At 49.5% G+C, this 12,363-nt stretch overlaps 1 protein-coding gene across 1 annotated transcript in view; it reads left to right on the forward strand.

Annotated features, from left to right (window-relative positions):
• Positions 1–3,725: 3,725 nt before the first annotated feature.
• Positions 3,726–12,363, forward strand: part of RABGAP1 (RAB GTPase activating protein 1) — a 68,861-nt gene continuing 60,223 nt past the window's right edge. Inside the window, 3 exon segments of the mRNA XM_083375231.1 lie at positions 3,726–4,537; positions 10,189–10,420; positions 11,479–11,683. Coding sequence (XP_083231357.1) covers positions 4,277–4,537; positions 10,189–10,420; positions 11,479–11,683 — 698 coding nt within the window. The 5' untranslated portion in view covers positions 3,726–4,276.

The raw sequence follows: 12,363 nt of genomic DNA on the forward strand, positions 1-12,363 counted from the left end.
GGAAGAGGCGGGGCGGCCCAGCCGGAAGGAGCGCAGGGAGGCCGCCCTTCTTCCCTCCCTCTCTCTCTCTCTCTCTCTCTCTCTCTCTCTCTCTCTCTCACTCCCCCGCCCGGCGCCGGAAGGGGCAAGCACGGCTTCCGGCCGAGCCCGGTCACGTGACTGGGGTTGGGAGCGGGGCGCTGGGGCGGCCTGACAGAGGCCCGTCAGTGGCGGCGGCGGCGCTGCTCCTCCCGCGGCGGGCGAGAGGGGAGGCGGCGGCGGCGGCGGGAGCCCGGCCGATCTGGATGAGGGTGAGCCGGCTCGGAGCCCCGTCGTTGAGGGGGTCCGGAGGGGGCGGGGCCGGCGGTGGGGGAGGGGCGGGGCCGGCCGAGTGGGCGGGGCTTCTTCCGCCGGACTGGGGAGGGGGGCGGGCGGAGGAGCGTCCCGGGGACCAATGATCGATAGTCAGCGGAGGCCAGGAAGGGGTGGGGTCTAGTTTGGCCCCTCCCCTTGGGAGGGGCATGAAGCATCCCTTTGAGCCCTTCTTGATCCTCGTCCCGCCTGGATGGGGGACCACCAGGAGATCCCCCAGGCTGGCAGATGGCTTGGGACGTGTTTTTGGGGGGGGGGTAGGGGAGGAGAAATGCCCCAACTCATCTGCCAGCCTCGGAATATCTCCTGGTGGTCCCCCATCCAAGGAAACGCCCAGCCCTGGCCGTGGTCAGGAGGAAAAGGCAGCACAGCCCCACCCCCACCTTTCCACCCTCCCCACCCGAGGAATAAACATTTCCATTTTATGTTGTTTCGCCTGTGCGCAGACTTTCCATGCATTCATCCCGATTCGAGTTTAGATTTATTAGATTTATTAGATTTAGATACCGCCCTTTCCCGAAGGACTCAGGGCGGTTTACGGGGCATTTTAAAATCGCATCCATATAAAAGACAAAGTTAAAAGAGAATTAAAAGAGTTGGACTCCCAAGGCCGTTTTACACTGATTGTTAGTGACAAGAGGGGAAGCTTGGCCAGGAAACACCCCCTACACACACACACACACACCCCACACACACACACCCCTTTGCCTGTTGTTGCTGGGAGGAAACAATGAAGGCGTTTGTGTCTTCTGGTTATTCTGTATATCCTTCCAAGCTTCCTACTGAATTGGCTACTTATTTACGTCTTGTGTGTGTGTTTATCATCACAGGGCTCCCAGTTTATAAACACAGACACATACACATGATCTGTGCACACCCACACGCATATATTTGCACAGGATGTGTTTGGGCATGGCGTCCATACGTGTGTGTGTGTGTATGCCTTTTGAGCTGGAATCTTTTGTGCTTTTGCTTCTGAGAAATGGCAAGAGTGTTTATCACGGTAAATATGCTGCCATGGATATGTGTGGTGGTGGTTTTCTTCCAGAGGTTTCGTGACCCAACTCGTTAATGTCATCAATGCATTGTGGATTGGGTCGGAGTTCTATGAGGGTGTTTGATAAATTTCTTTTGAACGAAGATTGGGAAGATAACCCTCATATAATTCCACCAGGCCTGCCCCTGATTGCATGCAAGAAACTCAGCTCTTCTAATGAAAACCTCTAAACGTTATATTATTCGTGCTGGCGTGGCCTTTGCCTTTATAAAGCCCATGTTTCCTAGAGTCATTTTTCTTTCCAAACCGAAAATGATACAAGTTCCATCATTACGCTGATGAAGCTTATTCTGTGGATTAATATGGATTAACTTGGAGCTGGCTGTTATGGTAAATTCCACTTCAGTGTGGAAGGAAACCTAATTTTTACCATTCTAGTTACGGCAGATCTACTAAACCTCATGGGTTTGCATGTTGTACGAAATTGCTCTTGCACAGAAATTTAACAAAAACGCTGAACTGTAATACGGTTTTACTAATGCTGTTCTCCACTTTTGGAGTGGCTGACATTGACCGACGCTTTTAAAGGTGATTGTGAAAGGTGATTATTGCTAATATTAATTGTATAATGATAGCCCATATTCCAGTGTAGGAAGAACATATTCAATCTCAGAGACCAGTAGAATTGGGAAAAAAAACTGCTAAAATAGATTTCACCATTTTTACAAGGATTGCCTCTTGTGTGTTTTTTTTTCAAAAGTTAAGAAAAATGAAGGGGAACTCTAGAAGACTTCAGATTTTTCAGATATTACCTAACGAGCCTCAGAAATTGCAAAAGGCTATTGTGTAAAAAAAAAAGGGGGGAAAAAAGCATTCATCCAGGAACAGACGATAATAAATACATATGCACAATCTGTGACTCAGAATTTCTTCGCCTTTCCTGCTATACAGTTCAAAAGCAATTTGAGAGCTGTCAAAATAGCCCATAAATTATTTAGGAGAGCCATTGGGACGGGTGTGTGAAATTAAATTCTGCCATTCATGTTCGACAGCGGGATGTTTTATTGCGCTGCTAAATAGTTCCACCTTGAATCACCGATCTACAAGGAAGCTAGATGAAATAATCCACCGATAGATTTGGGGCTTTTTCAATGTATGTGTCTAGCGATCTGCCCCATGATGGCACCAGCCTTCTCTGGAGCCGATTATATTAGCGATTCTCCATGTTGTTTCTTTGCTTGTCTGTTTTCTTTTGATTTCTTTTTTAAATTATTCTGTTTGCGGGCGTCGGGATTTAGATGGCCAGATAGGTCAGCTTAAAAGCGAGCCATTCTCCATCAAAACAACGCTTTTACTCAGTACAGGCAGTCCTCGACTTACGTCGCTTCATTTAGTGATGGTTCAAAGTTGCAGCGGCGCTGAAAGAAGGGACTGGCGATCATTTTTCGCACGGCCATTGCAGCAGCCCCGGGGTCACGCTCGGCAACCGATTCGTATTTACGACAGTTGCAGTGCCCTGGGTGGGGTCATGTCACACACACACACACACACACACACCTTTTTGCGGCCTTCTGGCAAGCAAATTCAATGGGGGAGCCAAATTTGGGTAACAACCACGTTACTCCTGCAGGGATCCACTTATAACAGCTTCGGCCAGCAAGGTCCTAAAATGGGGCAAACCTCGCTCAACAAATGTCTCACTTAGCGGCAACAGAAATTTTGGGCTCAGTTGTCATCGCAAGTCGAGGGCTCCCTGTGCTGGAATTAATTTAAAAAGGTAAAGGTTCCCCCGCACATGGGTGATAGTCGTTTCCGACTCTAGGGGCCGGTGCTCATCTCCGTTTCAAAGCCGAAGAGCCAGCGCTTGTCCGAGGACGTCTCCGTGGTCATGTGGCCGGCATGACTAGACGCCAAAGGCGCACGGAACGCTGTTACCTTCCCACCGTAGTGGTCCCTATTTTCCTACTTGCATTTTTACGTGCTTTCGAACTGCTAGGCTGGCAGAAGCTGGGACGCGTAACAGGCGCTCACTCTGCTACGCGGCACTCGGGATTTGACCCGCCAAACTGCCGACCTTCTGATCGACAAGCTCAGCGTCCTAACCCACTGAGTACAAGCGGAGAATTCACTTTTCTCCCGAAAAGCCTATTTGGCAAGACTAAAAGAGCTTGGTTTTGCAAGCCCATTGCCTTCTGCACTGATGGTGTTACCTAGTTCGGAGATAGAATCGTCTGCAAGGAAACGAGCGAGCTCAGAGAGCACCGAGGGCCTTCAAAGTCCTTCGGCATAAGACCTTGCCAAAGTCCAGCCTTGGTGGAGCAGTGGGCTAATGCCTCCTTAAGTCACACCAGCTGCCTGCAATTAGTGCAGGTTCGAGTCCCACCAGGCTCAAGGTTGACTCAGCCTTCCATCCTTCCGAGGTAGGTAAAATGAGGACCCAGATTGTTGGGGGCAATAAGCTGACTTTGTAATAATGCCGCTTGGGGTGTGTGTGTGTGAAAGCCCTAATAAGCAGGCATATACATAGAATGAAGGCTCCTGCTAAGCACATTGTGCTTTAGATTGTAAGCTGCCCTGAGTCTTCGGAGAAGGGCGGGATATAAATGGAATTAAAATAAAATAAAAATAAAAATATACATAGAATGAAGGCTACTGCTAAGCTTGTAAGCCGCCCGGAGTCTTCGGAGAAGGGCGGGATATAAATGGAATTAAAATAAAATAAAAATAAAAATATACATAGAATGAAGGCTACTGCTAAGTTTGTAAGCCGCCCTGAGTCTTCGGAGAAGGGCGGGATATAAATGGAATTAAAATAAAAAATAAATAAAAATAAATAAAATTTCACTTCTTGGCTGGCCTGCGCTGGGGATCTCCCCCCCCCCACCCCGAGCTTTCTCCCTTCTCTTTCCCAGAGCCATCCAGCAAGGGATGACCATGATGGTGCTGTTCCGTCTTTTTCCAGGTGCTTCTTCCTCCTCCACCACCAACACCTCCTCCTCCTCTGGGCCACCTACACTCCAGGCTTCCCTTTTCAAAGAAATGGATGACAAGGCCTTGCTGGGCAAGATCAGCGTCTCTTCAGATTCCGTCTCCACTCTCAACAGTGAAGATTTTGTCTTAATTTCCAGGCAGGGAGATGAAACGCCCTCCACCAATAACGGTAGCGATGACGAAAAGACGGGATTAAAGGTAAGGCGAGTTTTGTTGCCGGGGGCGGCGCTCCGAGAGGGGTCGGGACTGTAGCTTCCTGCAATGGGAGCGACGGCCCGGCTGCCCGTTTCCTTTGAAAGCAGCTCTTTGCGAAAGCTTCTGGCCTGGCAAACCCAGGAAGCTTTTTCTGTTTGGAGACCGGCCAATTTTTTTGCCCTTCGTCTGCGCGTGCTCCGGCTGGCTGGGAGTGCCAGCAAAAGCCCGTCCGAGGCTTGGGAGGCAGAAGGCGGCAGGGCTGGTCCACCCCCTGATTCTGGGGCTGGAGAATTATCCCCAGGAAGTCCTCGACTTCACGGCAGTTCTTTTAGCGACCGTTCAAAGTTACAACGGCCCTGGGGGGGGAAAAGGGGGACTTAGGACCGTTTTTCACACTTAACGACCGTTGCAGCACACACACCCCCACGGTCGCGGGATCGAAATTCAGGCGCTTGGAAACTGACTCGTATTTATGACGAGGCGGGCATCCCGAAGGAGTGGCGTGATTCCCCTTTTGCGACCTTCTGACTATGGGATAGCCGGATTCATTTTACTGGGTGACTAACTTGATGATGGTGGTAGTGGTGGTGATGATGATGATGATGATGATAATAACAACAGCAATAACTAATGTTGGGAGGGACCTTGGAAGTCATCTAGTCCAAACCTCTGCTCAGGCAGGAAACCCCATAGCATTTCAGACAAATGGCTGTCCAGTCTCTTCTTAAAAACTTCCAGTGTTGGAGCATTCACTACTTCTGGAGGCAGGTTGTTCCACTGGTTAGTTGTTCTAACTGTCAGGAAGTTTCTCCTTAGTTCTAGGTGTAGATGTTCATGTAGATGTTCATCAAAGTAGTTCTCACTGTCAGGAAATTCCTCCTTAGTTCTAGGCTGCTTCTCTCCTTGATTAGTTTCCATCCGTTGCTTCTTCTCCTGCCTTCAGGTGCTTTGGAAAATAGCTTGATTCCCTCTTCTTTGTGGCAACCTCTGATGTATTGGAACACTGCTATCATATCCCCACTCATCCTTCTCTTCATTAAACTTGTTGTTGTTAGTTGTGAAGTCGTGTCTGACCCATCGTGACCCCATGGACAATGTTCCTCCAGGCCTTCCTGTCCTCTACCATCTTCTGGAGTCCATTTAAGCTCATGTCTCCTGGGAGGGAGGAGACGTTTTTGGCCAACGGTCTATCTAGATTGCCGCAAGAAAACATATTAAAGTCCGACGTAATCCAACCCTTGAGGAGTCCAAAACAATTAGCGGCTCCTGTAACGAGGAGAGCTCAGGATGAGAAGCAGATAACCGTTCCGCTCTTGGCCACTCTGTGGCTGGGCTTGCATGCAACAGTAAGCCAGGATTGTGAGAATCCCTGGCCTATACCTAGCCAGTAAACTAAGCCCTTGTCGCTTTCGGCGTGATTTATATCTAGAGGTGGCATTTTTCCAGTTACTAAGCCTTTACTTTGTTTGATTTGGGCTTGTGACTTTGTCCCAACCTAGCCAGTGATGGCTTACGTAATAACCCCGATGAGTAAACCATGGCTTAGACCAGGGGTCTTCAAACTTGGCCCTTTTATGACTTGTGGACTTCAACTACCAGAATTCCTCAGCCAGCGTGGCTGGCTGAGGAATTCTGGGAGTTGAAGTCCAGAAGTCATAAAAGGGCCAAGTTTGAAGACCCTTGGCTTAGACTCTTGTAATTTACACACACACACACACACACACACACACACACTGCTATTGTCTCCAAAACCTCTGCCATCCATCTCCATTTAAGTCGCATGGCCTCTCCTTCGGCCACACGCCCAGCTCTGGACAACACTAAACCACACCAGGGCGTGTTATCGCCACGGCAGAAGTGTCAGAAAACCTTGCTTGTTGTAAGACCGGTTTGAGAACCGCAAATAAACATTGGGTTGTTATTTGCTTAGTTGGAGGCACGCTTGCAACCCTGCTCGTTTTTTTTTTGTGTGCAGCCGGGAGTTTCTGGCTTCTCTCCTGCCTCTGACCTTGAAGGAATCATGGCGATGCTGGCCAGATGTTTCCTGTTTCTCAGCTTCCTCCCCATTTCCAAGCTAGCGTCTTTTTTCAAAAAGGACTGAAAAGGAGCTCCCTGCTTCTCTTCTGGGACACCCCCAAATGAGTGGGTGTTTCTGCTCTGCTTGCAGTAGGAAGCCTCAGCTGGCAGGGAGGGTCAGGGCTGGATGCAATCTTTTGGAATGCATGCATGCCCCCCAGCCATGAATTTTCCCGCTGCTTATCTGGGCCAGGCAGAGCATAAGAGGAACTGATGGAATTTCAGCCTGCAAGTCACTGTCGCACTGCCTGACTCATTTCAGGGAGGACTAAGAGGTTAGTCACAGGCCTCGGTCGAGAGAGCAAGAGGGATGGATGGGTCGATAGGTAGGTAGGAAGACAGAGGTGGGTAAGTAGGAAGAGAGATAGAGAGACAGAGGAAGAGCGATAGGTAAGTAGGTAGATAAAGAGGTAGGCAAACAGATTTGATGGACAGGTAGGTAGGTAAGGTATATAAAGAGAGGTAAGTAGGCAGGCAGACACTCACAAAGAGATAAAGGTAAATAGACAAGGTTGATAGATGATGTATGGATAGATAGATTACAGAGAGAGAGATACTGGATGGATGGATGGATAGATTAGATAGATTGATTATAGATGGATGGATGGATAGATTAGATAGATACGTTGATTATAGATGGATGGATAGATTAGATAGATTGATTGTAGATGGATGGATGGATAGATGATGGATAGATAGATGATTATGGATGGATGGAGAGATAGATAACGGATGGATGGATGGATAGATGATTATAGATGGATGGATGGATAGATAGAGAGATAGAGATGATAGAGAGATAGATGACATATATATGGATGGATAGATTAGAGAGAGAGAGATACTGGATGGACGGATAGATTAGATTGATTATAGATGGATGGATAGATTGATTATAGATGGATGGATGGATAGATGGATAGATAGATGATTATGGATGGATGGATAAATAGATAGATAAGGGATGGATTTGATGGATAGATGATTATAGATGGATGGATGGATAGATAGAGAGATATAGATGATAGAGAGATAGATGATAGATATAGAGCAGGCATGTCAAACGGCCGGCCTATGGACCGGTTGCGTCACACCGAAACCGTGCCCACCCCATTGCCGGCAATGGGGGGAAAAATCGCGATACGTTGCGCGGTGTCACGTGACATCGCACGTTTGACCTGCCTGATATAGAGAAATAGACAGACAGACAAATAGATGAGAGAGAGAGAGAGAGAGAGAGAGAGAAAGAGTGCCAAGGCATTGGATGCCCAGGCAAAGGCCCCCTCTCTCTCTGCCAGCCTAAGGGAGGGAAAAGACCAGCTTAATGGCGGCTGCCTCCTCTGAGGGCAGCTGGGTGGGGCTCTTCTCGGCAGGGAGCGGGCAATCACGTCCAGCCTCTCCAGCCAACTCCCCGGAGCGCTTCTCCCCGCCCGGCCGCCTCCTGCCTTCCTTGACCCCCGTGGAAATTGGAGGGCTGCCAGCTGCCAATTCTCACCGTGGCTTCCTTCCCTTCCCCCCCCCCCCATGAAATGGCATGGAGGGCCACGGCCCCTCCCTCGCGCACAGCCCCTCCCAGCCTCTTCCCCTCCCTCTGCCCAGCCCAACCCCGAAGGCAAACCCCCCCCCACCTGCTTCCCACGCAAAGCCCTTCTCTCCATCCTGACGGCATTTGTGCCACACACACACACACACACACACACACACACACACACACACCCGTGGGTGGCTGGCAGGCAGGCAGGAATTTAGCTCAACAGGCCCACCGGGGGAGACGCCTTTGCAGACCCCCACTCTGGCTTTAGAAAGTGACAAACCCTTCTGGAATGTCCTGCTCGCTCTGATCAAAAGTGGGGTGTTTTTTTTAAAATCTATATTTTGGAAAGGCAACTGGACTGATTTTTTTAAAAAAATTATTTTTGGGGGGAGGAAAAAAGAAGACATTTCGCTTCCTATCCTGCAAGCTTCATCAGTTCTGACGGATGCCGTGGGAGGTGGAAGGAGAGTTACTGGCAGTTGAGATTAGTCCGTGGGGATGCGGGGACGGAAAGATGGGGTTTTTTTCGGGCAGTTGTGCAACTGCGTGAGGACCAGTCTTAAGTCACTTTTTTCAGGGCTGTTGTAGCCTTGAACGGTCGCTAAAGAAATGGTTGTAAGTTGAGGACGACACGTGGAAGCCGGACCTTTTATTCATATTTCTAATAAATCTAACCACGGTATAAAAAAGATGTTGAGACTCTGGAAAGAGTGCAGAGAAGAGCATCAAAGATGATCAGGGGACTGGAGGCTAAAACATATAAAGAATGGTTGCTGGAATTGAGTATGTCTAGTAGTTTAATGAAGAAAAGGATGAGGGGGGGACATGATAGCAGCCTTCCAGTATCTCAGGGGCTGCCCCAAAGAAGAGGGAGTCAAGCTGTTCTCCAAAGCGCCTCAAGGCAGGACAAGAAGCAACGGATGGAAACTAGTCAAGGAGAGAGATTCAACCTGGAACTAAGGAGAAACTTCCTGACAGAACAATTAACCAGTGGAACTGCTCGCCTCCAGAAGTTGTGGGTGCTCCATCACTAGAGGTTTTTAAGAAGAGACTAGACAGCCATTTGTCTGAAATAGTATAAAGTTTCCTGCCTAAGCAAGGGGTTGGACTAGAAGACCTCCAAGGTCCCTCCCAACTCTGTTATTCTATTCTATTCTATTCTATTCTATTCTATTCTATTCTATTCTATTCTATTCTATTCTATTCTATTCTATTCTATTCTATTCTGACATCTGGTCTCATCTATAATAATAATGAAGTTGGAAGGGACCTCGGAGGTCATCTAGTCCAACCCCCTGCTCAGGCAGGAAACCCTATACCATTTCAGACAAATGGCTGTCGAGTCTCTTCTTAAAAACATGCAGTGTTGGAGCATTCACCGCTTCTGGAGGCCGGTTGTTCCACTGGTTAATTGTTCTAACTGTCAGGAAGTTTCTCCTTAGTTCCAGGTTGCTTCTCTCCTTGGTTAGTTTCCATCTGTTGCTTATCGTCTTGCCTTCAGGGGCTTTGGAAAATAGCTTGACTCCCTCTTCTTTGGGGCAGCCCCTGAGATTTTGGAACACGGCTATCCTGTCCCCCCTCGCCCTTCTCTTCATTAAAACTAGACATCCCCAATTCCAGCAGCCGTTCTTTATATGTTTTACCCTCCAGTCCCCTGACCATCTTTGTTGCTCTTCTCTGCACTCTTTCCAGAGTCTTGGCATCTTTTTTGACATCGCAGTGACCATCCTCGGGACGCTGCGACTGTCCTAAATACGAGCCGGTTGCCAAGCGTCCCAGTTTTGACCCCACAACCGTGGGGTCGTAAGTGTGAAAAATGGTCACTTTTTACAGTGCTGCTGTAACTTGGAACGGTTGCTAAAAGCCCTGTTGTAAGCCAAGGACCGCTGGTGTTCTTTTCCAGCTGAACATGCGAGCTTTCTCGGCGCGCGCACACACACACACACACACACACACACACACACACACAGACACACACGCCGTTCTCTTGGGGTGCCTGGCTGAGATCCTCCCTGCCTCCAACGGGGCTTTCTCTTCCCCCCAGATCATAGGAAATGGGAGCGAGCAGCAGCTGCAGAAAGAACTGGAGGACATCCTAATGGACCCCCCCATGGAGGACCCCTCCCATGACCGGGAGGGGGGGGAAGAGAGCCCCACCCAGGACGGAGACGAGCTGGTTCTCCTCGAGGCCTCTGCCTCCTCCACTATCAACCCCGTGTCCGTGACGGGACCCTCCAAGCCGGAAATGAGGCTGCCTGTGAAGGCAGCCCAGGGAGGTGAGCTGGGCAAAGTGGGGTGTGTGTGTGGGGGGACACCGCGGATGGAGAGCTGCCTTCCCACGCTTTCTCCACCCGCTAGGTTTATTATTATTATTATTATTATTATTATTATTATTATTATTATTATTATTATTATTATTATTATTATTATTATTTTATTCTCATTTTTATTCACTTGCAACTTAAAACACAGAAGACAGGAAAAGCAAATTATAGAGGATAAAGTTAGGGGAAAGGGGAAAAAAAGTGGGGTGGAGAGGAGGGGGAGGGCCCCCCCCCCAAAAAAGAGGCCTTCGCTTCTGACTCCCTCTGTTGCGGTAAAATACGGCCTGGTCATGAAACCTCAACTTTTTTTCCCCATTTCCACAGTAGTACGAACTAGCCATTTCTCCGATCAACAAATCAATCTAATCAGGAGTCAACGCTGCTAACCTTGGGATGTTCTTGCTGGACAACGTAGGGAGGAGACCTAGCCTTCTTTTAACTCGTATGTTACTTTTGGAGCTAGAATTAGCGGAGGCTGGGTGGGGGGGAGTAGGGAGAGTGTATCTCAAGGCTGTTTGTAGTAAGAGAAGAGAAGAATTTGGCGGGTGGTTAAAACAGGAGGGAAAGCTTACAATTCAGACCCATTGGAGAATGTGATTTATGACGTTTCAATTAAGGGAGGGAATTGTGTTTGATAGGATGTGTTCAGGGGAGGAGAATTCAGACTTTGGCTCCTAATATGTACCTGCCCAAGCTATGCAATTATAATAAAAGATTCTCGAAGGTAAACAAATGCCTTGAAGTTCTTCAAAGTACTGCGTTTGTCGGAACCAGGACACGGGAAAGCCCAAAACCGAAGGATCTTTTTTTTCCCCCTCTCCACCTCAAGCAGAAAGTCCAGAAGCGGTTTCCAAGTAAGGAACAGACGTCCTGATGTTCTTTTCTTTGATCCAAACGGTCCCGCTGGATTTTTGGACAGTTCATAAAATGGGTTTCTTGCCCTCTCTGCCTCTGCTGACTCCTTCCTTCCTTTTCCCCCCACCCCGCCACCCCCACCCCCGGCCTGGCAGATTCGGAGGACTCCAGCCCCTTCACCCCGGTGGCCGATGAGGACAGCGTGGTCTTCAGCAAGCTGACCTACTTGGGCTGCGCCTCCGTCAACGCCCCCCGGAGCGAGGTGGAGGCCCTGCGGATGATGGCCATCCTGCGCAGCCAGGGCCAGACCTCCGTGGACGTGACGCTCTCCGTGCCAAACGTGTCCGAGGGCACTGTCAGGTAGACGCCTGCCTTCTCCAGGATGCGGCTTCAGCACCTCCCCCCCTCCCCCACCTCTGTCGGGCCCTCCCCTGGCTGTCTTCGATCCGGGGGCTTTGCCGCTCTGGAGTGGCGCTTGTCAAGTTGCTCCCTCTCTCTCTTTCTGTCTTTAGGACCAGGGTGGCAGCCGGTCCTGATTACATAAGCAGGGGCTGCGCGTCGTGATTCTAGGAAGGGTTTCCCCTGTTGGGAGGGTCCAAATACTTTGGACAGCCAATCGCTTGTTTTCACATATCCCTGGAGGAAGGATCTCCAAACTTGGCAACTGAAAGAGTTGTGGACTTAAACTCCCAGAATTCTCTTGTTTCGTCTCCTCCTCTCCCCTCCCCTCCCCTTCCCTTCCCTTCCCTAATCTCTTCTCTTCTCTTCTCTTCTTTTCCCTTCCCTTCCCTTCCCTTCCCTTCCCTCCTCCTCTCCTCTCTCCCTCCCTCCCTCCCTCCCTTCCTTCCTTCCCTCCTTCCTTCCCCTCCTTTCAGAAATTCTTCCCTCCTCTCCTCTCTCTTCCCTCCCCTCCTCTCTCTTCCCTCCCCTCTTCTCTCTTCCCTTCCCTTCCCCTTCCTTCCTTCCTTCCTTCCTTCCTTCCTTCCTTCCTTCCTTCCTTCTTCCCTTCCTTCCTCTCCTTCTATTCTCTTCCCTCCTCT

Source organism: Vipera ursinii (assembly GCF_947247035.1).
Source record: "Vipera ursinii genome assembly, chromosome: 16".
NCBI classification, from domain to species: domain Eukaryota; kingdom Metazoa; phylum Chordata; class Lepidosauria; order Squamata; family Viperidae; genus Vipera; species Vipera ursinii.